General features: G+C 42.0%; 1 protein-coding gene across 5 annotated transcripts in view; it reads right to left on the reverse strand.

The window, feature by feature from the left end:
• Positions 1–4,904: 4,904 nt before the first annotated feature.
• tmcc2 (transmembrane and coiled-coil domain family 2) overlaps positions 4,905–25,044 on the reverse strand; it is a 141,685-nt gene continuing 121,545 nt past the window's right edge. For all 5 annotated transcript variants that reach the window (XM_078242046.1, XM_078242048.1, XM_078242050.1 and 2 more), the window contains 2 exons: positions 17,680–17,815; positions 4,905–13,620 (listed from right to left, as the gene is read on the reverse strand). In XM_078242046.1, coding sequence (XP_078098172.1) covers positions 13,309–13,620; positions 17,680–17,815 — 448 coding nt within the window. In that variant the 3' untranslated portion in view covers positions 4,905–13,308. The remainder of the gene's footprint in view (positions 13,621–17,679; positions 17,816–25,044) is intronic.

Here is a 25,044-nt window from a genome sequence, read left to right on the forward strand (position 1 = left end):
TACAGTGAAAAGTATTGTTCCTTGCACGCTGTACAGACAAAACATACCGTTCATAGAGAAGGAAACGAGAGAGTGCAGAATGTAGTGTTACAGTCATAGCTAGGGTGTAAAGATCAATTTAATGCGAGGTAGGTCCATTCAAAAGTCTGACAGCAGCAGGGAAGAAGCTGTTCTTGAGTCGGTTGGTGCGTGACCTCAGACTTTTGTATCCTTTTTCCCAAAGGAAGGTGGGAGAATGTCCAGGGTGCGTGGGGTCCTTAATTATGCTGGCTGCTTTACCAAGGCAGCGGGAAGTGTAGACAGGGTCAATGGATGGGAGGCTGGTTTGCGTGATGGATTGGGTTACATTCAGACCTTTTGTAGTTCCTTGCGGTCTTGGGCAGAGTAGGAGCCATACCAAGCTGTGATACAACCGGAAAGAATGCTTTCTATGGTATATACCCTCCTAATCCCCCTGACATCCCCCACACTAAGGAACAATTTTAGCATTTTTTGGACTGTGGGAGGAAACCAGAGCACCGGGAGGAAACCCACACAGACATGGGGAGAACATGCAAACTTCACAGAGTGACCCAAGCTGGGAATTGAACCCAGGTCCCTGGGGGCACTGTGAGTCGGCAATGCTAACCACTGCCACCCCAAAGAAACAGAATCTTTGGGAAATCCATTGCCTGTCAATAGACAGACATAATTTATGTTATCGCTGGGGTAATTTGTTAGTTCTTTGACTCACCTTTGGTCCTTTCTGTTGTCACGTGACAATAATGAATCAAATCAAAATCAAACCACAGGAATGCTAACCTGATTGTAGAGGGGGAAGGAAAAGAAAAAATGGAAAGAGTGGATGAAGAGAAAGGGAGAGGGGAAAATGGAATCATAGGGGGCTACTGTTTAGGGTTTGAGGGATTAATTTTCTTTGCTGAGATTATGCTGGAATTTTATAAACCACTGGTTAAGCTTCAACTGGAATATTTGGGCAATGCTGGACTCTGCACTGCAGGATAGATCTAAAGGCCGAGATAAAATAGAGAGGAGGTTTACAAGGATATTCCTTGGGATAAGGGATTCCATTTTGAGGGGAGATTGGAAGAATTATTAATGTTTTTGCAAGAGAAGCTGGAAAGTGGGATTAGATAGGATATAATCTTTCCACTGGCACACACGCAATGGACCAAATAGCCTCCTGCTGTGTTTTTGCAAAAAACATTTCCCTGTGAAATGGTAAATATTTTACTCGAATCCTGAAATTAGATTTGCGTATGCTATGTGTATTCCACATTTCTATTTTGTTTTTACCTTGCTTGTCCTATGCTAGAGAATTGGAGATTGACAGGTGTTTTGGTTGGGGTGTTTAAAACGTTAAAAAGATTTAAATAAATTATTTCCTCTGATGTTGGAACTGAGAACAAACAAACCCAATCTTAAAATTAGATGAGAATTAGAGATTCAGATTGGTGTGAAAGGAGACCTAAGGCGAGAGGAAGTTGAGATGTGAGGCAAAGACACCAAGATACTTAAAATTGAGGAGAAGCATTTTTAACAATAATTTGAAGTGTCTACTCCTGCAGAATCTGCAAGTAGATCATCTTGAATGCCCTCCACAAGGTTTGGTCACCATGCCACATTGCCATTTGTTTAATTAAGGTTCCCACAATGCCTACTCACCTTAGTAGCAGAATCACAGACCCAAAACAAATTAGGATCTACAATTCTTTTGCTATGACAAGGGAATTCCAATATTTGATTTACTTGACACATGTACTGGGACACAGGGAAAAGTATTGTTTCTTGCGTGCTACATGGGTAAAACTTACCATTCATAAAGTACTTGGGGGGGCGGGGGAAGGAAAAGGGTACAGAATATAGTGTTGCAGTTACAGATAGGGTGAAGAGAAAGATCAACTTAATATATGATAGGTCCATTCTAAAGTATGATAACAGCAGGGAAGAAGCTGTTCTTCAGTTGATTGGTACGTGTTTTCAGACTTCTGTATCTTTTTCCTGATGGAAGAAGGTGAGAGTGAATCCAGGGTGCGTGGGATCCTTGATTATGTTGGCTGCTTTCCCGTGACAGCGGGAAGTGTAGGTGGAGTCAATGGATGGGAGGTTGGTTTGTGTGATGGACTGGGCTACGTTCACAACTCTTTAGTTTCCTGCGATCTTGGTCAGAGCAGGAGCCCATACCAAGCTATGCCACATCCAGATAGGATGCTTTCTATAGTGCATCTGTAAAAAAATTGGAGTGTTTTGTAGAGGACACGCCAAATTTCCTTAACCTTCAAAGAAAGTTGGTGGGTTTTCTTAACTATAGTGTCAGCATGGAGGGACCAGATTGTAGGTGATCTGAACACCTAGAAATCTGAAGCACTCCATTTCAGCACCTAAACTTGAGGAAACGTTGGTCTCCCCCAATCTGAACCATATGCGCTGCAGCATAAAAATGGTTGTGCGCAAGACACTGAAGGTCTATTAATATCTGTGGCACCATATCTCAGTTACTGTGTTAGGAGTCTCTACTTAAGGACTATTAGTACCTATAGCACTATATCTCGGTTACTGTGTTAGGAGTACTAACAGCTGGTAGCTAGGTTCAGTAGAACTCTTGGCTAAAATCCTTTAGAACAAATTATAAATTATGCTGTAAGCAGTCTGCAGTACAGCTGCAATCAAAATGTTGTGTGTCATGGAAACTTGACTTGCGAAAATAAAATTCTGCAGCTGTGACCCTTGGAAACTGTGGGAAACGGAGAAGACCCACCCTGGACTGTTTGCAAAGTGTGGCCTCTTTACAGCACAGCTGAAGCAAAGGCCTGCACTTGTTCCATATCCTCCAAAGTATCTGTGACTTCCTGTAGCCTGGGCGTACTCCGGGCTTGCTCAGCAGACACCGTCATTAACGGTCTGATTTCTGCTGTTAAAGAACCCAATGTACAGGCTGAAAAGGGCTTGGTCGAATCCCCTATCTTAGAAATAGCATGAGGAAGGAGCTTCATTGGGAGGAGGCGATGTGCACAAAATAGCCAGGCTTCTGCCTTCTGATGTTAAAAACTTCATCCTCTTTTTCAAATCTGTCAAAGGATTCACAACCCCAATCATACATGTCTGCAACCTTCTCCAGCCTACAAACTTCACAGATCTCTATGCCGATTGCAGCTCTTGTGCATCCCTGATCTTTTTGCTTCATTAGTGAGCATGCCTCAGCCCGAAGGTCTGGAATTTCATCTCTAAACCTCTGCCTCTCTTCCTTTAAGACACCTTAAAACTTAGCACTGACCAAGCTTTTGGTCACCTGTCCTAATACCACACATTTTGATTTGATTTATTATTGTCACATGTATTAACATAGGGAAAAGCATGCTATACAGACAAAACATACCATTCATAGAGAAGGAAAGGAGGGAGTGCAGAATGCAGTCTTACAGTTATAGCTAGGGTGCAGAGAAAGATCAACTTAATGCAAGGGAAGTCCATTCAAAAGTCTGTCAGCAGCAGGGAAGAAGCGGTTCTTGAGTCGGTTGGTACATGACCTCAGACTTTTATATCTTTTTCCCAAAGGAAGAAGGTGGAAGTGTGAATGTCCAGGGTGCATGGAGTCCTTAATTATGCTGGCTGCTTTTCCAAGGCACCAGGAATTGTAGACAGAGTCAATGAATGGGAGGATGGTTTGCATGATGGATTGGGCGACATTCACGATCTTTTGTGGTTCCTTGCGGTCTTGGGCACAGCAGGAGACATATCAAGCTGTGATACAACCAGAAAGAATGCTTTCTATGGTGCATCTGTAAAAGTTGGACAGAGTCATAACTGACATGCCAAATTCCCTTATTCTGAGAAAGTAGAGGCGTTGGTGGGTTTTCTTAACCATGGTGTCGGCATGGGGGAACAAGGACAGGTTGTTGGTGATCTGGACATCGAAAAACTTGAAGCTTCGTCCCCATTGATGTAGACAGAGGCATGTTCTCCTTTATGCTTCCTGAAGGCGATGACAATCTCCTTCATTTTGTTGACATTGAAGGAAAGATTATTGTTGCCGCACCAGTTCACCAGATTCTCTATCTCATTCCTGTACTCTGACTCATTATTGCTTGAGATCCGACCCGCACTACGGTGGTCAGTGCTTATCTTTTGTTTGGTAGTGTTTCATAGATTGAATCATAGAATCATAGAAACCCTACAGTACAGAAAGAGGCCATTCGGCCCATTGAGTGTGCACCGACCACAATCCCATCCAGGCCCTACCCCCATATCCCTACATATTTACCCACTAATCCCTCTAACCTACGCATCTCAGGACACTAAGGGCAATTTTTTTTTAGCATCAACCTAACCCGTACATCTTTGGACTGTGGGTGGAAACCGGAGCACCCGGAGGAAACCCACGCAGACACGAGGAGAATGTGCAAACTCCACACAGACAGTGACCCAAGCCGGGAATTGAACCCAGGTCCCTGGAGTTGTGAAGCAGCAGTGCTAACCACTGTGCTGCCGTGCCGCCCACATGGAACATCTTGGAACAGTTTAATATGTTAAAGGCAATGCAAACTGCTGTTGCTATCCAGTGACCATTCTGGAGAACATGCATGTGTGGTCATGGGAGAGGGTGGGGGTGGATTTAAATGGTTAATAATGTATCAGCACCAGCTGTTTAGTTCACACAAAGTAACGCCCCCTAGCGGATGATCAATATAGTTTATCAGCAATCAGTGAAAAGAATGGACAAAAAGCCCACATCACCAACTGATCATTTTAGGATTTCCATCTCAAGAACCTCGAACAGATTGGGACCAATGAAATGATCAAATCAAGGGACATCAGGATTGATGAGTCAAACTGCAGCCAAGTAAACCAAAGGACCTCCAACATCCTGTAGGAACCAAAAAAACTTAAAACCGTTGAATAAATTTATTGAAAAATCGGTTTATTTTTTTTGACAATTTTATTTCAGATTTTTGTTTCAGTTGTATGCAGAAGTGTACATTTATCTCGAACACTTATTCGTCTAGAAAATAAAACACAATGAAGGGATGACGGGAGATTCCGATATAAAGTGTATCCTTGAAAGCTCTTGCACTCAGATCTTTATGCTGAGCACATGTAGATAACGAGGAACACTGACAGGTGAAGGTCCCCAAGGGTTTAGTGGCTAAAAGTAAGCATGTAACTTCTCATCCTTGCCTTTTATACAGGACAATGTTAATCTGATAACGTTGCCAAATGATTTATTCCCCCCCCCACCCAAGTAATTTATAACTCCTTCCATGATTCTTTGTCCACCTGAATAAACATTTCAATGACACAGACCCAGTATCAAATTCTTTGGCATGGCGGTGCGCTTTGCATGGCAAAGGAGTTTAGCCACATGGTTAATTAAGCACCTCAAGGGCCAAAGAAACAGACATTGATATTTGAGATTTGGACAAACCAACTACGTAGCTTGCCAAGCTCCCAGTGGAATCCAAATATTAGCGGAACTTGCCAGATTTTTCTCCCTCACCAGCCATCCCAACCCTCCCCTAACATTGTTTCTAATTACAGACTCCTCTTGTGATAGTGCCAAGGGAGTCAGCAATCCTCCTTCCATTCGCTATTACAGTCACACCTGTGCCCGACAGCCACACACATGCACACTTCCCATCGGCATCAATGAAGAGCAGTTTAGGAGTGGGAACTTAACCTAATTGTCCCGCCCCAAGTACGGTGGCCCAAATGCAGTCCCAAGTAATGCTCAACCCTTAAAAGCACAGGCAAGTAGCCTGTTAGTGAACGCACTGGAATGGAAGTGCATCAACCAATCTGATTCATTGGGGAAACAGACTTTGAAATGCTGAGGTAGGGGGTTGTTAATTTCCCGATATCTTAACATATTCTAATACATCATACGTTGGACACGTCCAATTGGTGACAGATTCAACAATTATAGGGTAATTTTAGGGCCGAGAACAAGAGTATTTTCTTCACACAAGAATGTGGAATGGACTTCCAGTGAAGCAAACGGCCATTCCCATCCTTGTAGGCATCCTGGAACAGAGGTGCACATTTAAATACAAGCACAACATTCTTCCAATCAGGTCTTGCAGGACAGGAATGCTTTGTTCTTTTTTTTAAAAAAGCAATAAACATATTTTCCAACTGCAAATAGGTGCCCTCCATTATAGTACTTGTGGAAGAAATCTGTAAAAGCTAATTGCTCTCGGATAATAAATATATTGCAACATGAAGGCAAAAGTAAAGAAAAATTAAAACATGAACAATTTTGAAATAATGGAACTGCAAATAACAAACATTCACACTGCCTAGAACTGCTACAGGAACAGCCCATGAATTGTACAAAGTTATTCCCCAGGAGTCGGTGCAGCAAAACAACTGACCTGATGTCCACATGTAAAGAGAAAAGGGCATCAGAGTCAGGAAGGCATGTTATTGGAGTGTCCGCAAGAATAGCAACTTAAATAATTCAGTCAATAATAAAAACATATCATAACTTAACTTCAGGTATCTCTTTAAATAACTTGATAAAAGTAACTTTGGACCTTGCGTGTAAAAAAGGATTGCAGTAGTTTACATTCTTAACAGCAACTGGAGGACTTATGGTGCAGACAGGCTTAGAATCTGTAATGCAGGGGATTTCATATTCTCTACTGTATCACAATAGATCACTCTCTCTAATCAATAAGGTTGTCTTTGGGCTCCATACAGTATGTGCTATTAAAGGAGTGTTTTACACATGTTTTCTATTAAAGAGGAGAACATAACCAGAGATGATTATTTATACATTACAACTAGCCTGGCACAGGCTGTCGGATCATGTTGCACGCTTGACTCAATTGCTGTGTTCTTTTGAATGCCCACTAGTTCTAACTTCTTTTGCATCTTTGAGCCCTCGAGAATCCAAAACCAGGAAAATATCTCACGTAGCGTGGAGGAGGTGAAATGATGAATTACAGCCGCAAGCTGCTGATTCAAAGCACTTTAGAGCAACTGGACCCAGTTTTATGCAACCGAAATGGAAAGGGCCACCTTGTAGAAATCTATGCAGACAGGACACTATTTTCAAAATAAAACTTTGTACTCTGCATGGAATCAATTTTCACGCTGTTGCCTTCCCCCATTTGGTAAACCAATGTAAGAGTGTCTGAAAACACAAGTTAAGCACTTACAGCAGAAGGTAAATTGAGGAGGGAGCACTTTTTGTTTGAAACACTTCCCCAATTGATGGCGACTAAAACACATGGATTGAAGATTTTTAAAACTTCGGACATTAACTTTTTTGGCTACAGAGGTGTTGAGCAGATCTTGCTCCTCATGATAGATGTATCTGAGAGTGCCTCTGTTTAATTAGACCAACCAAAGAATTTATCAGGCACAGTCCAATCTCAGTGTACAGCAACTTGGCGGGGATTGAGAACTAGCCTGTCATACTTCCCCACAAAGTAAACACATTTTTAAATAGAAAATGGGGTGTACCAAATCCCCCCCAGCAACCAAACTGGACTTGCCCTTTAATGCCACTTATGAGGACTTTTGCAGTAGCAGCTGGTCACGTTGGGAGGAAAAGGGAAACAACTAGTTCACACCGCATGATAGTAGGTATCATGTAGCAGTCAAGTAAGACTTGGAAAATATGTTAAATAGGGAGGCATCTTTGTCAGTTCTTTGAATGTTCTTCAAACATTCAAACATCACTGGAGAGTTATCAGGTCTTTGCACTAATGGGATAAATTGGATATTTAAATGCTTCCCACATCTCATTGCTCTTCACAGCTTACTCTATACATACACATATATATATGTATATTACATATATTAGTTTATTTTAATATACAACAATACAGCCAATGGCAAACACGCTGTTCTTCTGCTGTCAGTGACAATCTTTAATGCAAATAACCTGACCTTCAGGGAACCAACAGCACCATGGACCCCCCGCAAAAAACTGTGGGTCCACAAATCTGCCACAAAATTAAGACTGCCTGTTTTAGTAAAGCAAGTGGGGAAACACAAGGCCCTGTGCATTCATTCTTTCAGCCCCTATTTCTCACAGCAATGTCATGTGCACCTAAAGTAATACAGTTCAGCACAGTGTGGTAACACTCTAGAACAGGATCTGTTACCTCTTGTACTTAAGCATGAAGATAAATGTGCCTTTTGACTGCCTCACTGTAAAGGTCTATTGTGCCTACATAAAGTGCTTGATGCTGCAAGAACTGCAAGATCCCCAGGGAGAGCTCCGACTGGGAAGTGGCAGTAAATCTTCAAAGTACAATACTGTTAAATTGGAAAAGGAAAATATCAATTGAACTGTTTAGCTGACACATGAGGAATGAATCCAATTACTTGCAATGAAATTGTCAAATTACGCAATAAATATTCTTTGATTTTACCGTGGAGAGCAGTTTTCCCAATATTGGATAATCCCTGTATGAAAACTTCATTTGGTCTTCATTTAGTGTTCAATCAACTTCACTACTGTAAGACTCAATATCTTTGAAATAACGTGTGTGTCAAATTGATAAATCCAAACTTGTGAAAATAAGATCCAAATGATAGCTTATTAAATTTGTACGGTTTGCAACATGCTTTGTCCTATTCTTTTGTCTCTTGCACTCCTGTCAGATAGTGACATGGCCATAACTCAGGCAAACAAATTTGTGGTGGTTAATGACTAGCTTTAATGTAGATGTTCAGGGACTGGCACATCCACTTCCACCTGGGCCTTGTTTGTGCAAAACAAATGCACCCAGACAGCAAATCATGCTGTGTGCGTATGTGTGTGTGCGTGCGTGCGTGCGTGTATGGTAAATTTGCTGGATTCATTGCTGCCTGTTTTAAAAAAAACAAACACAAACCCATCTGCCCGAGACTTAACTAGGAATCAAGGCCCTGATAGAAGAGCGAAATGCAAATCACACAACTAGCTGAATCAAAATCAAAAAATGCCTGAAATACACAGCAGGCTAGTCAGTGTCTGTGGAAGGAACAGACAAGTTCACATTTGGGGTGTAGATCCTCTAAACTGAAATGTAAGAAGCATACTGGCATGGAAATGCATTCAGAGAAAGGGAAGGACATACAAATGCCCACACAGAGATCATGACTAAATGATAAAACACATATGTTTCACCATTCCAATCATGAATTCTTAGATTTGCCTGTGCGTTTTGTTTCTCCTTTGCCTTTTTCTGATTGTATTAATATGCCTGCTCACCTTTTACTTTTTCCATTCCCATCATAGATGTTGCCTGGCCTGCTGTGTTTCTTGGTATTCCTGTTTTAGACTTTCAGCATCACAAATTCAGTTATCACCCAGATGATTCATGGACTGATGCAAGTGCAATCATAATGGATGCAATGTGCTGGGCTACAGATAGAGAAATATTGGAACCAGTAGGAAAAAAGACATGTTGTACAACTCCAACTAACAAAATCCATCAAGTCATAGAATAGGATCAAAGAATCCCTACAGTGCAGCAAGAGGCCATTCGGCCCATCCAGCCTGCACCGACCACAATCCCACCCAGGCCCTATCCCTGTAACCGCATACATTTACCCTGCTAATCACCCTGACACTAAGAGTCAATTTAGCATGGCCAATCAACCTAACCTGCACATCTTTGAACTATGGGGGGAAACTGGAGCACTCGGAGGAAACCCACGCAGACACAGGGAAAATGTGCAAACTCCACACAGATAGTGACCCAAGCTGGAAATCGAACCTGGGTCCTTGGCGCTCTGAGGCAGCAGTGCTAACCACTGTGCCGCCCCTAAGTATTTGGACTAGGAACTGATTGCTAAGAACTAGAGGGAGCAGTAATCACTGATGTCACTGGATCAAGTGGAACAGTGGTCAGCATTGTACACAGATATTCAATTATCTCTTCTGAAATTGTCCAAATTCCAGGAATCCTTAGAACATTATTTTGAATAACTTGTCGAATACATCGATATTACACAGAGTCAAAATCAGTGAAACCAGGGTAGAAGGTGGGGATAAATGTACCAGGCGTGCAAACCTAATTCAACCCTCATTTTTAAATTCATCTTTGCATTTCCATTTCAAATTCCTACATCCATTTCATCAATAGAAACACCAATGTAAACCTGCCACCTTACAATTGTACCCACTCACTGGTGGAGACATAGCAGTGCCATCACTGGCAGGACAGGAGTATCTCTGTAGACAAGTCTACAAAGCAAGTTTCGGTTATAAATTTGGACTCAAATTTAAATTGGAAAACTAAAATAGGAAGCACGCACAGATTTCTGATTTTTAATCTATTAAATTCCTGTATCAAACAGATTAGGACAGTAATGCTCCTTCATCAATCTTCATAAAGTTCTAGATTTATAATTCTGACCATCCAAGCAAGTTTGCTACAAAGGCTATGGTTCACGTTTTCGAAACAGAGGAAAAAATACTTCAGAAAATAAGGTTTTAACCAAAGGTGCTTTACATAAAATTCTGTTTTGTTAAACTGAAGATTACAAACTGACCTTCAAACTGTACACTCCTTTTTCCTCATGCTGTACCTATACAGGAAAGCACATCCCTTCCTAAATGGCGAGAATTTCCATTGCGTTAACAGCATGTTACCTTGCATTATCGCCCTTCCTGTTACACACACACTAATGTATTATTGATGTGTTAGAATGGCCCCACTGACACCACTTCCTTGCATGATACTGCATTAGCCCCACATGTTCTGTGACTAGGCTTTCGCAGTACAGCTGGACTTGGATTATTTAACTCTCAACTAACTTGAGTAACCATAGTATAATCTTTATTATCTTTCCCCTTTTCTAATGACTCCCTTCCCTTTTCCAAAGACCTGCGGTACAGTTTCTCCCTATATTCAAGCAATTACTCTTAGGTGCACAAGCGTACAAATTCAGTGCAGACCTGGAACCTTCTGGTCGATCTGGTTCAGCATTTGATGTATTCACTCATCAAGTCAATGATAAATCAAGGTCCTAGCAAAACTCCATAAAACTGCAAGCTGTTTTCAGGCCACTGATGAGAAAGTTTTCCTCTAAATGTAGGCTTCACAAGCTCTGAACCCATTTAATTGCACACAGATTTGTCAAACCAGTACTCATCAGTCTAAATGTTTCCAAAAATATTGAGCACCAAGAGACACCAATTCTCTGATTAAAACAGGAAAAAAAAATGTTGAACACATTGTTCTCTTTGGGAATGTCTCACTGGTATTCTCTCTACTCCAAGTCTCTTGTGTTCTATCCGAAATCACTTCTGCTTGAGGGTACTTTTTATTGCTGCACTCTCCACCCCTCACCTCTGGACTAATTCAGAATATAATCTGTATTCGCTTGGACAGTCCTCCGAATTGGAATTGCAAATTTACTCCAGCCTACAGTAAATATAAGAAACAATGAAAGCACACATTCCCCCAGATAGTTAATGCAGGAAATGAAATAAGGCAAAAATAGTGTTTAAAAGTGGGACGTACAAATTGTTGGCATGGTCTGGATAGACAAGTTCAAATAGGTTGAAAGGCTTTCCTCATCTGAATCCATGGCACGGGCGGGAATTTTGATTTTACAGGAAACATCTTTTCAGCGGACGAGACAATTGCTTGATGTGTGGGGACCATTTCGTGCCTTCACATCTTAAGCACATTGTGAACTCTGCGAGCAGTTTGGGCTATTGTCACAATCTCTCTGCTATTGCACTACATTGCTTACTTCACATCCACTGATGGTCAAACATCCAGTTTGCTCTTTCCAATAAGAATGAGCTCTCCATTAGCTCAATTCTTTGGAACTGAATATGAGAGAGGTGCTGTAGGTAAAAGAAGAGGGGACAAAGCAAAAGGGGAAACGTGCACCTAATCTCCTGATCTACCAAGTGTTGCTGGCACCTGGATGAAAAATATTTTCATGTTGCTTCACCAAATAGTCCTTATAAATAAAAAATATCATTAAAAAATTCAAGAAATGCACCACAAAAAGCTACTGCGTCCTGATGAGGCAAACTTATTTCAATCATTACTTACCCACACAAAGCTGATACATACCCTGCCACAACAGCACATCAGCTGGGGAAAATGTACTCATCTAATTTTTAACAGCTTTTAAAACCTTCACACCAAACCCAACATGTAGACCCAAACTCTCTTTCTCCATCAGAGATGTGTCCATTGCCTGGTTAACAGGTCAAGTGATTGCAAGGTATGGAGGGAAGAGCAAAGCGGAATAACCCGTCGTGCTTAACTACATTTAAAAAAACTGTAGAAAACCTACTTAGTAACACACATCATGATGGTCTTAACTCCGAGCAAATTCGTCGATTGAATTTTTGAACAGGTTATGTCTCTATTTGCTACTGCACGAAGGGATCCTACTATGACTCAAAGTACTTTTCCCCCCCAACCCCACTACAGGTCGTGTGTCATAATCCAGCAGTATCTCAGTGACCAAGACATCTCTCGCCATTTCATTGTCTGCAGTCGCTAGCCAACACATGACCGCAACAGTTTGCTCATTTACTGATTCTGGCAGCTACAGAGGCGAATCAAGCCAGCTCGAAAGACGCAAGACCGGGAAAATTAAAATAAAATTCTTCTAAAAATATGGTCCAGTGTGGCGGCAACCTTCCTTCACCAAAAGCATCTGCAATTTTCCCTCCAATGTTCCACCCATTTCTTCAATTGCAAATATTCCCAACTGGGCAAAGCAAAATTTCCTTCACCGCCTGCTCAAGCAGTCCAACAGAAATATCTTCAACTCCTCCCAGTGCCTTAAGTAAGAATTAATCCCTACTTCTTGCAAGAACTGTATTCACATAAATCGGAATGTGCAATGTGATTAAGCTTAGGGGATCTTGCAAACCATTTGTGCTATATCGAATGTATATTAGTTATAAATAAATATATAAGCAGTCACACAAATAATATCGATTCTCTCCCTGACCCCCACAAAAACTCTTAAATATTTGTTATAAGTTAACAAGAAAACAAAAAAAAATACTGAAATGGTACAATTCGTTATGAAGTGTCTTCCTCAAAATGCCTTCTTTCATTGCTTGCTTCAGTCGGCATGCAACAAGTGTCTCACAGACTGTTCAGTTAAGATCTTTTAGAAGAGCAACATAGTTCAATCAGTTCTTCCTTCTAATCGGGCCTCATCGCATCGTGAGTCATATTGCTGTACGCAGCCGCCAAACCAACAATGTCACCGATATCGATGTGAGGTGGTGGGGTGAGAGAGGGGGGAGAAAAAACAAGAGGTTAGGAATCCTTGTTTTTGTTTTATAAAAGCACGCCGATCTGTCAGCTATCAAAAATGTCCAGATCAGCTGGGTAACTGGATCTGTTCTGAGAAGTACATAATATTTTCCCATTGCTTCCAGAGGGAGACCAGGAACAGCACCAGCAGCAGTGTGCTGAGCACCCGGAACCGTGTCTTCATGAGAGGAGTGATGAAGTTGGCTATGGTGGAGACAAAGACCAGTATGACAGCCATGAGTGCCAAGATAACATTGATGAATTTGCCCAGCAATGCCCTTGCATTAGCGTTCTCCACCCCCTCCAGTTGCACCACCTGCTGCTGTTGCTGCTGAAGCTCCAGTTTGGTAATCCGGGTGAGACACGACTCCAGTGCTTCCTGTAAGGAATGAACAAAAAAAAGAGGGACCAATGAGCGGGGTGAAAAATTCCTTACAACATATTGGCTCTCAAAGCCAGCACAAGGGTAGTGTCAACCTGATTACTTGATAAAACAGTCAGTTGGTAACAGACCCTGGACTGGCAAACCCAGGTCAGGAGATAATGATTGCTGTGGGAAACACGGTTGCTCTATGGGGCATTCTAAAATTGGACCCAAGGTAGATCACCAAAGAAAAGTTTATTAGTCACAGGTAAGGCTTACATTAACACTGCAATGAAGTTAGTGCGAAATTCCCCAAGTTGCCACGCTCTGGCACCTGTTTGGGTCAGTGCATCTAACCTAACCACCAAGGCAGATAGAACAAGCACACAACTATGCTATGCTTGTCTTGAGAATGCTGAATGAAAGCATTTTATCCTAAGCACTACCATCCCTCAAATGGCAAAAAAACATTCTCTTGGACACTGTGAATGAAGATTGGGGCGGGGGGTGGTGTGGTGTGCAGGTTTTTGCTCATTAACATATATACTGAAAATCTACTGAAGTCCTGCCAGGGTGACAATACATTGCTGACAACCATGTGCCCAGCTGCACTGATAGATCCATCTCATGTACCTTGGAAACATTTTGGCCCAACAATTAACCCTGGCTAAGTTGCTGAAATATGACCCAACTCTACCGAGCTGTCATATCAAGAAAATAAGGCAAAGCAAAAAAACAATGTCAATCAGCCCACCCAACATTCTCCATTCATGATTATATAGAATCATACAGAATGCATCATTACATGGTATGCTTATATACAATTTATATGGGACAGGAGGCACCCATTCAGCCCATAATGCATCCATAGACTCTTTAAAAGTGCCATGCAATTATTCCCACTGCTCTGCTCCTTCTTCACAGTCCTGAGATATTCCTCCAATTCTCTGGAAAGTTACAGCTAAATTTGCTTCATTTGCCTCATCGGGAAGTGCATTCCAGATCACCATAACTCACCAACTGAAAAAGAAAATCTCAATTTTCCCTCTCTTTCGTTTGTCAAGTTATGTTCAACGTGTCCTCTGATTTTTTTAAATTTGATTTATTGCCACATGTATTAGTATATAGTGGAAAGTACTGTTTCTTGTGTGCTACACAGACTTGTGTGCTCCTTCTGCAAGTAGAAACAGTTTCTCCCCATGTCCTCTAAAATAAAGCCCTTCATAACTTGGAAAAACATTAAACAGTCCCTTAACCTCCTTTGCTTTAAGATTATTAATAAGAATATTAGACGTTCTTTTCTGTAACCTCCAAACGTCATCTTTTGATCCCCAACTTTAAAGAAAAGTTGTATAACAATCATTTCTTGAAAACATTTAAATAAAAACAAGCTTTATAATATTCATGCAGCCGGAAGCCAATGAGGCGGACTACTGCGGCAAATTTTTATAGTTTATTCAGATTAATGTTGTTTTGGTTTTATTTCTCAAAATCTACAAAAAAATATGAAGACACTGACCGATAGGAAATTTGCAATGAAAAACTGACGTGTGTATTTCAGAAGAAACTGACAATAAACCCAAAGTAGAAAATGAAGCAGGGATGAAAACAGATACCAAAGAGTGGAGAAAGCAAAAAAAAAAAAGAGGGAAAATTACTTTTACAGCTGTTACACATGTGGGATTAGAGAAAAGGACCATCAGTCCCTTTAAAGGTTAAGCAGCACAGAACAAATGGAGTTACAGCTGGAGTGTTGTGTGGTCAGCAGACAACGCAGAGTGGCTGTAAATGAGTCAGAACAGGATCAGACAGTTCAGGAATGTGTCTGCTCAGGCACTCTTGCACTTATCAGTAACATCCTTCTCTGAACAATACATTTAGCAGTGAGAGATTATCTTGGATGTACCGTATCAAAGCAAAGATTGATAGGGAGAGCATCATGAACCTCCCAGACACCCCCACATTGAGAAACCACATGCATTCCTCAGCTCCAAGAACGTGCTTTTTTTTGGCCTGTATTTTCATGCTGAATTGCCACACATACCACATCCTGATCAAGATCATCCTTTGTTTGCATTTCCCTGTCAATGACAAGCTGCACGTTGCCATGCAAAGTACATAACGGAGGAGCAATTATTCTTGCACTCTTCCCTTTTGCAACAGGCATAACTACCATCAAGAATTTACCACTGAGGGAATTACATGAATGGGAATCTGCATCTTCAGAGTCCACAGCACAATAGGTCACCACACTACTGGGAGGATGTTGATGCATTGGAAAGGGGTGCAGAAGAGATTTACCAGGATGTTGCCTGGTTTGGAGGATATGAGCTATGACGAAAGGTTGAACAAACTTGGATTGTTTTCATTGGAGTGTCGGAGGATGAGGGGGGAGCTGATAGAGGTTTACAAGATTATGACAAGCTTGGATAGTCAGAGTCTTTTTCCCAGGGTAGAAGGGTCAATTATTCAGGTGCATAGGTTGAAAGTGAGAGGGGGAAAGTTTTAAAGGGATGTAAGGGACAAGTTTTCCAAACAGAGGGTGGTGAATGCCTGGAAGGCACTGCCGGAGGTGGTGGTGGTGGTGGTGGAAGCAGATTCTATAATAATGTTCAAGGGGCATCTGGATAGATACACGAATAGGCAGGGAATAGACGGATATGGACCACGTAGAGGCAAGAAAATATGAGATTAGAGAGGCATCTGTGTCGGCACAGACTTGGTGGGCCAAAGGGTCTGTTCCTATGCTGTAGTGCTGTACTGTTCTTTGTTCAATTGTAAAACAATAAGAGACCATTCAGTCCCCTCAAGTGTGTTAGGCCATTAAGTTAGAACATGGGTGTTCGATATCTCAACTTCATTTACCTGCCTTCAATACACAACAAACAAAAATCTTATCAATTTCAGTTTTGACATTTTCAACTGACCCGGCCTCAACTGTGCTTTGGAGGCATTCCATTGCCATTACCCTTTGGGTGAAGAAATGTGCCCGATATCACTACTGAACATCCCACCGTTGTTCTTGGCTCCCCCACCATAGGGGCTGGTTTTTCCTAACGTACCTTATTAACTTCTTAAATCATTTTAAATACCAGAATTAAATCACCTCTCAATCTTCTATACTCAAGGGAATACAGGCCTAGTCTGTGCAACCTGTCATCATAATTTAACCTTTTTACCTCCAGATATGTGTTAATTATTTCCAGATTTAGTTTCTGATCTGTGCAGATTAAATCTCAGCCAAGGCAATAGTAAGGCAAAAAACAACCACATCTCTGCTCATAATCACCATTCTGTGACTCATTCTAGAGAGCACACCTGGATACATGAGTGAGGTTGGGATTAGATGCAACTGTGATGCTCCAATGGTCAAACAGCTTACTGACATCCACTATGCTTTGAAAGCACCTTGCACAAAAATGGCCTACACAACTTAGAATAAGGGCAGCAGGCATATTGAAATGCCCGTCATCCACAAGATCCCCTACAAGTCACACAACATCTTGACCTGGAAATATATCACTCTTCTTTCTCTGCTGCTGGGTCAAAATCCTGGAACTCGCTCCCTAACAGCAATGTAGGTGTAAACAGCAGATGGACTGCAGGGTTCAAGGTGTCCCACCACCACCTTTTCAAAAGCAATTAGAGATGGGCAATAGATAATGGCACTGGCAGTGACATCCATATCCCAACAGTGAACTCAAAAAATACTGAAAGGTTGGTTATTTGAGCAAGGTTGTGAAGAATCTAGAGTCCCAATAGTGCTGAAAGAGGCCATTTGGCCCATCAAGCCTGCATCGACGACAATCCCATCCAGGCCCTTTCCCAATAACTTATTTATCCTGCTAACCTCCCTGACACGAAGGGACAATTGAACATGGCCAATCAACCCAATCCACACATCTTTGGACTGTGGGAGGGAACCGGAGCAATTTAGGACTATGCATCGAATGGTGCGAACTTCACTCCCATTAGGAAGTACCTCATTCCCTTGGAAGCACAGTTGAAACATGCACCTTGGAAATTTGCAGGCATGCTCACCAACCAAAGCAGTTCGCTTAATGGACTGTTTACCTGGATATCTCTGGCCCTCTCATCTGACTGGTATGCCACTTTTTCCTCCATGCTGGCAAGCTCCTGCTTCAAGTTAGACATTTCATTTTGATGAAGCTCCGTGAGATCATTCAGCTGCTCCTCCAGGCGTTCGTACCTGTGTAGAGAGAATTACAAAACTACCATTAAAACAATTAACAGTGCTTCCTGCTGATAGCAACAGGCAACTTTAAGTTGGTATAAAAATCAGACAATGCCGAAAATACTCAATAGTTAGGCAGCATCTGTGGAAAGAGAAACTCAATTTACATATCTGAAATTAACTGACCTAAAAAGGCCATTTCTCTCTCTGCAGATGCCTCCAGACCTACCTGAACATTGCCAGCAAATTCTGTTTCTACAATATTTGGCTCTTACATTCTTGAATTGCACCCTACCCGTCTCTCGATGTTGGCTGAATCATACAAGGAGTGGAAGAGGAATTCAGCCTACAGTGGTTTCAGGGCCTGATTCTTGCATACTCAAATGTTGGACTTGGACAGACAATGCACAATACCCAAGCGTAAACTCCCCAAGTTTATGACTTTGTCACCTGCACTGTCTGGTAGGCAACACCCGCATAATCAATGAACTCAAAAGGGACATTGCTATCCAGGCAGTGTTAGCTTTGAAACTCAAGTAGAGATGGCATCTTCAGTGTCAGGAGGGCTGAGGAAAGGCGACAAAAAGTTGGATTCTTCAGCCTTGGAAGGAGGTTAAGCAGAGACGAGCTGCAGATACTAACTGGGGTAGAAAAAGTTAACCTTGAGCAGTACATTAAACTGCTGGAAAAGAGGTCCAAAGAAATAATAACTGGGATAAGTCGAGTTCAAGACCAATTTCAGGAAGTATTCATTCACATAAAGTAATTAAAATTTCATTAATTCTTGTCAAGTACAGGTTACTCTGCCTATATTTGGAAAATTAATGCAATTCCATTAACGTTGGAAGATACACCACTCGAGTCCATGTATTAATCTGGGCCATTTCACTGTTTAATGCTACAAAGTCGAATTATGAGCAAATACAAACACAATGTTAGATTGAATTGCAGATTAGAAGATTAATTTCAGCCTTCAGGTTAATAACCACAAGCAGCAGCAAAATGGAGTTGAGGTACAGATCACGCTTCATCTAAACTGTATGGTGGAATAGGTCCCAGGGATTGAATGGCCAGCCCCGGTCCAATATTCTCCTTCAATTAAAATGAAAATGGTTTTCGACCTGAAGAGGTATGAGAGCTAGAATATAATGGACGTATGGTACATATACCCCAAATTGCCCATGACAGTATTTACAGTGACTGAATTATTTGCTGCTGGGGTAAGGACTGAAGCATTTTTAATTCTATTAATTTGCTGTTCGAAAATGAAAACCAGTCATGATGGCCATGCCCGGGGTGCAAAAGCCACCTGTTTTTTTTCTTTTATTCATTCGTGGGACATGGGCGTCACTGGCTGGCCAGCATTTATTGGCAATCCCTAGTTGTTCTTGCAGGGCTGTTGAGAGTCAACCATATTGCTGTGGCTCTGGAGTCACGTCGGCCAGGCCAGGTAAGGACGGCAGATTTCCTTCCCTAAAGGACATCAGCGAACCAGATGGTGGCGAGGGGCATGGCTTGGTACTTCCCAACCTAGCAAAGCCAACCGTTGACACTGTTGGGGGCTGGCCCTCTGAGGAGCCCCATTTGGGGAGGGTGGGGGAGTGGGTCATGTCACCCTAATGCCTCTGTGGAGTGCGTGGATCATTAAATGATGGGGGGGATTGTCCCTCTGCAATTGAGGGTTCGGATGTTCCCCTTGTCCACCGGTGGGAGGTCCTGATATCCATGGGGGGGCCTTGAACTTTACTTTGAGATTGGGACGCCCTTTAAAAATGGCGTCTCAATCTCTGTGGAGCCAGAATTGCTGGCTCTATCAGGCATCACCCTGATAAAATGACAGCATAAACAACGCTTCCAAAATGTCAGAAGATCTGATGAGGAAAAGCTGACCGTTTCTGTGGACAAACACACCAATTTTCAGTCAGAACCTGACACATTGCCAATTTGCTGGAAAATACGCCTCCAGTCCAATGTTTAATAAATTACAGGAGCTACAGGTGTGCTTGGTTTTCTGTCTCTGGTGAATCTCAGCATTCCATTTAACTCCAAGTGGGGTACTCAAGGAGAGGGTACGTAGCAGATCGGTTTTGGGAATTTTTAGCTGACGTGGTTTTCCCCATTATTGAGCACCCAATGAAGCTGGGCAGAAGAGGATTTGAGGCTGGAATGTGGGAAGCTTGGAATTGGGAGTGACAGTCAGGAAAGATTAGGTTCAGGCGTGGATGTGATGGACTGAGCAAAGGAGAGGTTGGAGTCTGGGTGGTGGGCAGGTGGATCATCAAATTTGTAATAAAGAGAAGGCAGGAAATCTAGAAAATGGAGAGGGGGCTGAGTGAAGCCTGGGGGTAAAGTAAGGGAGGAACTGATTGGGTTAATGCCTCAGAAGACATTTTTTAAGAGTATGAAACATGTGAGTTTACAAGTGACAAAAAGGGTGAATTTATATTAATTTTCTATATATATATATATATATATATATATATATATATAACATTGCTTGTTGTGGTACTTCATGAAAATTTGAATTCTGTAAGTAAGCTAATAAGCTGGAAAGAATTTTGTCCGAATAGCACATTTGTCTGAAATGAAATGTGACAGGCAGGTTTGGTACTGTATCAGACAGGAAACTATATTGCATTAATGGATGGGTGCATTATGTGGGAGAAATGCAAGAAGATTAAAATATAATTACAGAAAATACTCAATACAAATCAGCAGGCCAGCAGCATCTATGTAGAGAGAAACACGAGTGAACATTTCAGAACAATGATCTTTCACCAGAACTGGAAGACATCAGAAACAACTGCACTAAACTTAAATAAAAGTACAAAGGAAGGGCAGTTGGCTGGAGTGGACTGGGAAAGGAGTTTAGCAGAAAGGACTACTGATCAGCAATGGCAGACATTTGACGAAAATAGTTCATGACTCACAACAAATATATCCCAGTGAGGAACAAACACTCTAAGGAGGAGATAAATCAATCATGGTTAACCTCGCAAGTCAAGGATAGTATTAATCAGTAAAGAAAAAAAACATACAATGTGGCAAAGATTGCCGGTAAGCCAGAGGATTGGGTAAGTTTTAAAAACCAACAAAAGATGACCAAAATTAAGAGGATGATGATAAACTGGCAAATAATTTAAAAATGGATAGCAAGAGGTCTTTTAAATATATAAAAAAAAGAGGCACCGACGTGAACATAGGCACCTTAGAGGATGTGACTGGAGAAATAGTAATGGGGAAACAGGAAATGGCAGAGGAATTTAATAAGTACTTTGCATCAGTCTTCATAGTGAAGACACTAATAACATAACAAAAATACTAAATAATCAAGGGGCAAAGGGGGAGGGGGGGGCGGGGGGGGGGGGGGAGGAGGGGGGGAAGAGAGGAAATAAATACAATAACCATCAAAGAAAAAGTACGAGAGAAACTAATGGGGCGAAAGGCCAATAAGTCCCCTCGACCTGATGGATTGCATCCGAGGATAATAAAAGCAAGCAGCGAGAGAGATAGTGGATGCATGGTAATAATCTTCCAAGAATCCTTAAATTCTGGACAAGTTGTAGAGGATTGGAAAACTGCCAATGTAGCTCCCATATTCAGAAAGGGAGGGAGGCAAAACAGGCAACTATAGGTCAGTTAGCTTAACATGTCATTGGGTAAACGCTTGGATGTAAAGAGTGCAATAGAGTATTTAGAAATACAGAATAGAATCAAGCAGAGTCAGGATAAGGGGAAGTCATGCCTGACAAACATATAAGAAATCTTTGAGATGGTCACGAGCAGGATAGATAAAGGGGAACCAGTTGATGTAACATACTTGGATTTCCAAGTATATTGAAAAGTGCTAGATAATGTACCACATAAAAGGTTACTCAATAAGAAAAGAGCCCATGGTGTTGGGGGTAGTGTCTTAGCACAGATAGAGGATTGGGTAACTGATAGAAGACAGAGTTGGGATAAGATGGGCATTTTCAGGTTGATAACCTGTAACTAGTGGAGTGCCAAAGGGATAAATGTCGAGGCCATAATTTACAATATCTGTTAATGACTTGGATGAGGGAAGTGAATGTACTATTGTCAAGTTTGTGGATGACACAAAAATAGGTGGGAAGGAACATGGCGAGGGTGACACGGGGTCGATGGAGGGACATAGGTTAAGTGAGTGGGCAAACACTTGGCAGATGGAATACAATTTCAGAAAAAATGAAGTTATGCATGTTGGTAGGAAGACTAACAGAGCTGAATATTATTTAAATGGAGGAAGACTGCAGAAAACAGCAGCACAGAAGGATTTCGGGTACTGTATAAATCACAAAATGCTAGCTTGCAAGTTCAGCAAGTAATTGGGAAGATAAATGTAATGTTGGCCTTTGTTTCAAAAGGAAATGGAGTACAAAATAGGGAAGTCTTACTAAAACTATACAAGGCACGAGTTAGACCACATGTGGAGTACCACAAACAATTTTGGTCCCTTTATTTAAGGAAAGAAACACTGGCATTGGAGGCAGCTCAAAGGAGGTTCACTCGGTTGATCCTGGATTTAGAAGGATTTTTTTTAAAAATGGGGATAGGTTGGGCCTGTACTCATTGGAGTTTAGAAGAATGAGTGGTGACCTTATTGAGACATAGGATTATCAGGGGGCTTGACAGGATAGATGCTGAGAGGTTGCTTCCCCTTGTGAGAGCAGAGGACCAGAAGGCATAACTTAAAGTAAGGGGTCGCCCATTCAAGACAGAGCGAAGGATGAATTTCTTCCCTCAGAGGGTAATGAGTCTGTGGAATTCTTCACCGTTGAGAGCTGGAGAGGCTGGGTTGTTTATAATGTTCAAGGTTGAGATAGACAGATTTTTAATCAGTAAGGGAATCAAAGATTGTGGGGATAAGGCAGGAATTGAGTATTACCACATCAGATCAGTCATGATCTCACTGAATGATGAGGCAGACTCGATGGGCTGAATGGCCTACTTCTGCTCCCATGTCTTATAGGAGGGGGAAAAGCCTAAATGGGGACAGAAAAGAACAGATGAGAGAAGTTTGGGTGGAGGGCAAGGGTAAATTGATGTGGGCATCAGGTAGAGGAGGACAAGTACAAAAGCAGAAGGTGGGTTCAAGAAATGGAAGATCGGTCTGGAGGCATCAATAATTACAGCAGAATAGTGAAGGGGGATAAGCGTGAACGATCTAACGAAGAGATGGTTTGCATGGCGCGAGAATGCAGGAGGGTTGGAAGGCCCCAGAATCAATTGGTTCCATTTACACCTCGTCTTTCTGACCTATTTTTTCCCTGTCTCTTGCGCTTGCTGTTTATCTCTTAACATCTTCCAGTTCTGATAAAAGATCATTGACCTGAAATGCTAATGCTGTTTTTCTCTATCCACAGATTGCCAGATCTGCAGAGCACTTCCAGAATTTTGATGTTATTCCAGATCTCCAGCATCCACGGAATCTTGTTTCCATTTAAATGGTGTTAGTTGACCACAGCCAGTGCAAGTGTGCTGCAATTTTCTAGCTTTTGATTAGGGCAGAAGTTAGCAGAGGTCCTCCTGTACTCCCAATTGCTGTAAAATGCAAGTGTGGGGACTTGGGGTAATTGATTTAATCGGCACGGTGGCACAGTGATTAGCACTGCTGCCTCACAGCGCCAGGGACCCGGGCTCAATTCCGGCCTCGAGTCACTGTCTGTGTGGAGCCTGCACATTCTCCCTGTGTCTGCATAGGTTTCCTCCGGGTGCTCCAGTTTCCTCCCACAGTCCAAAGATGTGGGGGTTAGATTGATTTGCCATGCTAAATTGAACCTTAGTATCAGGGGGACTAGGAGGGTAAATGCATGGGGTTACGGGAATAGGGCCTGGGGTGTGTTTGCAGTTGGTGCAAACTCGGTGGGCTGAATGGCCTCCTTCTGCACTGTAGGGATTCTGTGATTCGATCGAGGCTTCCTTGAAACCATATTTCAGCACTAATCTAAGACTGTTATTTGTCATTTATATTAACGATTTGGATGAGAATATAGGAGGCATAGTTAGTAAGTTTGCAGATGACACTAAGACTGGTGGCATAGTGGACAGTGAAGAAAGGTATATCCAATTGCAACGGAATCTTGATCAATTGGGCCAGTGGGCTGACGAATGGCAGATGGAGTTTAATTTAGACAAATGCGAGGTGATGCATTTTGGTAGATTGAACCAGGGTAGGACTTACTCAGTTAATGGTAGGGCATTGGGGAGAGTTATAGAACAAAGAGATCTAGGGGTACATGTTCATAGCTCCTTGAAAGTGGAGTCACAGGTGGACAGAGTGGTGAAGAAGGCATTCGACATGCTTGGTTTCATTGGTCAGAACATTGAATACAGGAGTTGCAATGTCTTGTTGAAGTTGTACGAGACATTGGTAAGGCCACACTTGGAATACTGTGTGCAATTCTGGTCACCCTATTATAGAAAGGTTATTATTAAACTAGAAAGAATACAGAAAAGATTTACTAGGATGTTACCCAGACTTGATGGATTGAGTTATAAGGAGAGGCTGGATAGACTGGGACTTTTTTCTCTGGAGCGTAGGAAGCTGAGGGGTGACCTTATAGAGGTCAATAAAATAATGAGGGGCACAGATCAGCTACATAGTCAATATCTTTTCCCAAAGGTAGGGGAGTCTAAAACTAGAGGGCATAGGTTTACGGTGAGAGAGGGGAGAGATACAAAGTGTCCAGAGGGACAACTTTTTCCACAGAGGGTGGTGAGTGTCTGGAACAAGCTGCCAGAGGTAGTAGTAGAGGTGGGTACAATTTTGTCTTTTAAAAAGCATTTAGATAGTTACATGGGTTCGATGGATATAGAGGGATATGGGCCATATGCGGGCAATTGGGATTAGCTTAGGGGTTTTAAAAAAGAACGGGCGGCATGGACAAGTTGGACCGAAGGGCCTGTTTCCATGCTGTAAACCTTTATGACTATGACTATAGGGTAGGAGGGAATAATAGCAAGTGTGTGGAGGGACATGGCAGGTGAAGTTTAGTAACGTACGAACTGGAACTTTTGGATTGTTAACTTAATTTTCATTAGTGCCAGGGTACTTGGCTGCAAAGTTTCAACTTTGGCTTCAAAGTTTGCTTAAACAAAGAGAAGCTAGTAAGAGGCAAAGTTAAGTGGACGTGCTTTCCCCTTGGAAACCAAAAATGGTTGACTGCTTCAGTGATACTTTTCCTCACAAAGGTTACAATTTGCTTTATTAGAGCACCACTATA

Source organism: Mustelus asterias, chromosome 25 (genome assembly GCF_964213995.1).
Source record: "Mustelus asterias chromosome 25, sMusAst1.hap1.1, whole genome shotgun sequence".
NCBI lineage: Eukaryota > Metazoa > Chordata > Chondrichthyes > Carcharhiniformes > Triakidae > Mustelus > Mustelus asterias.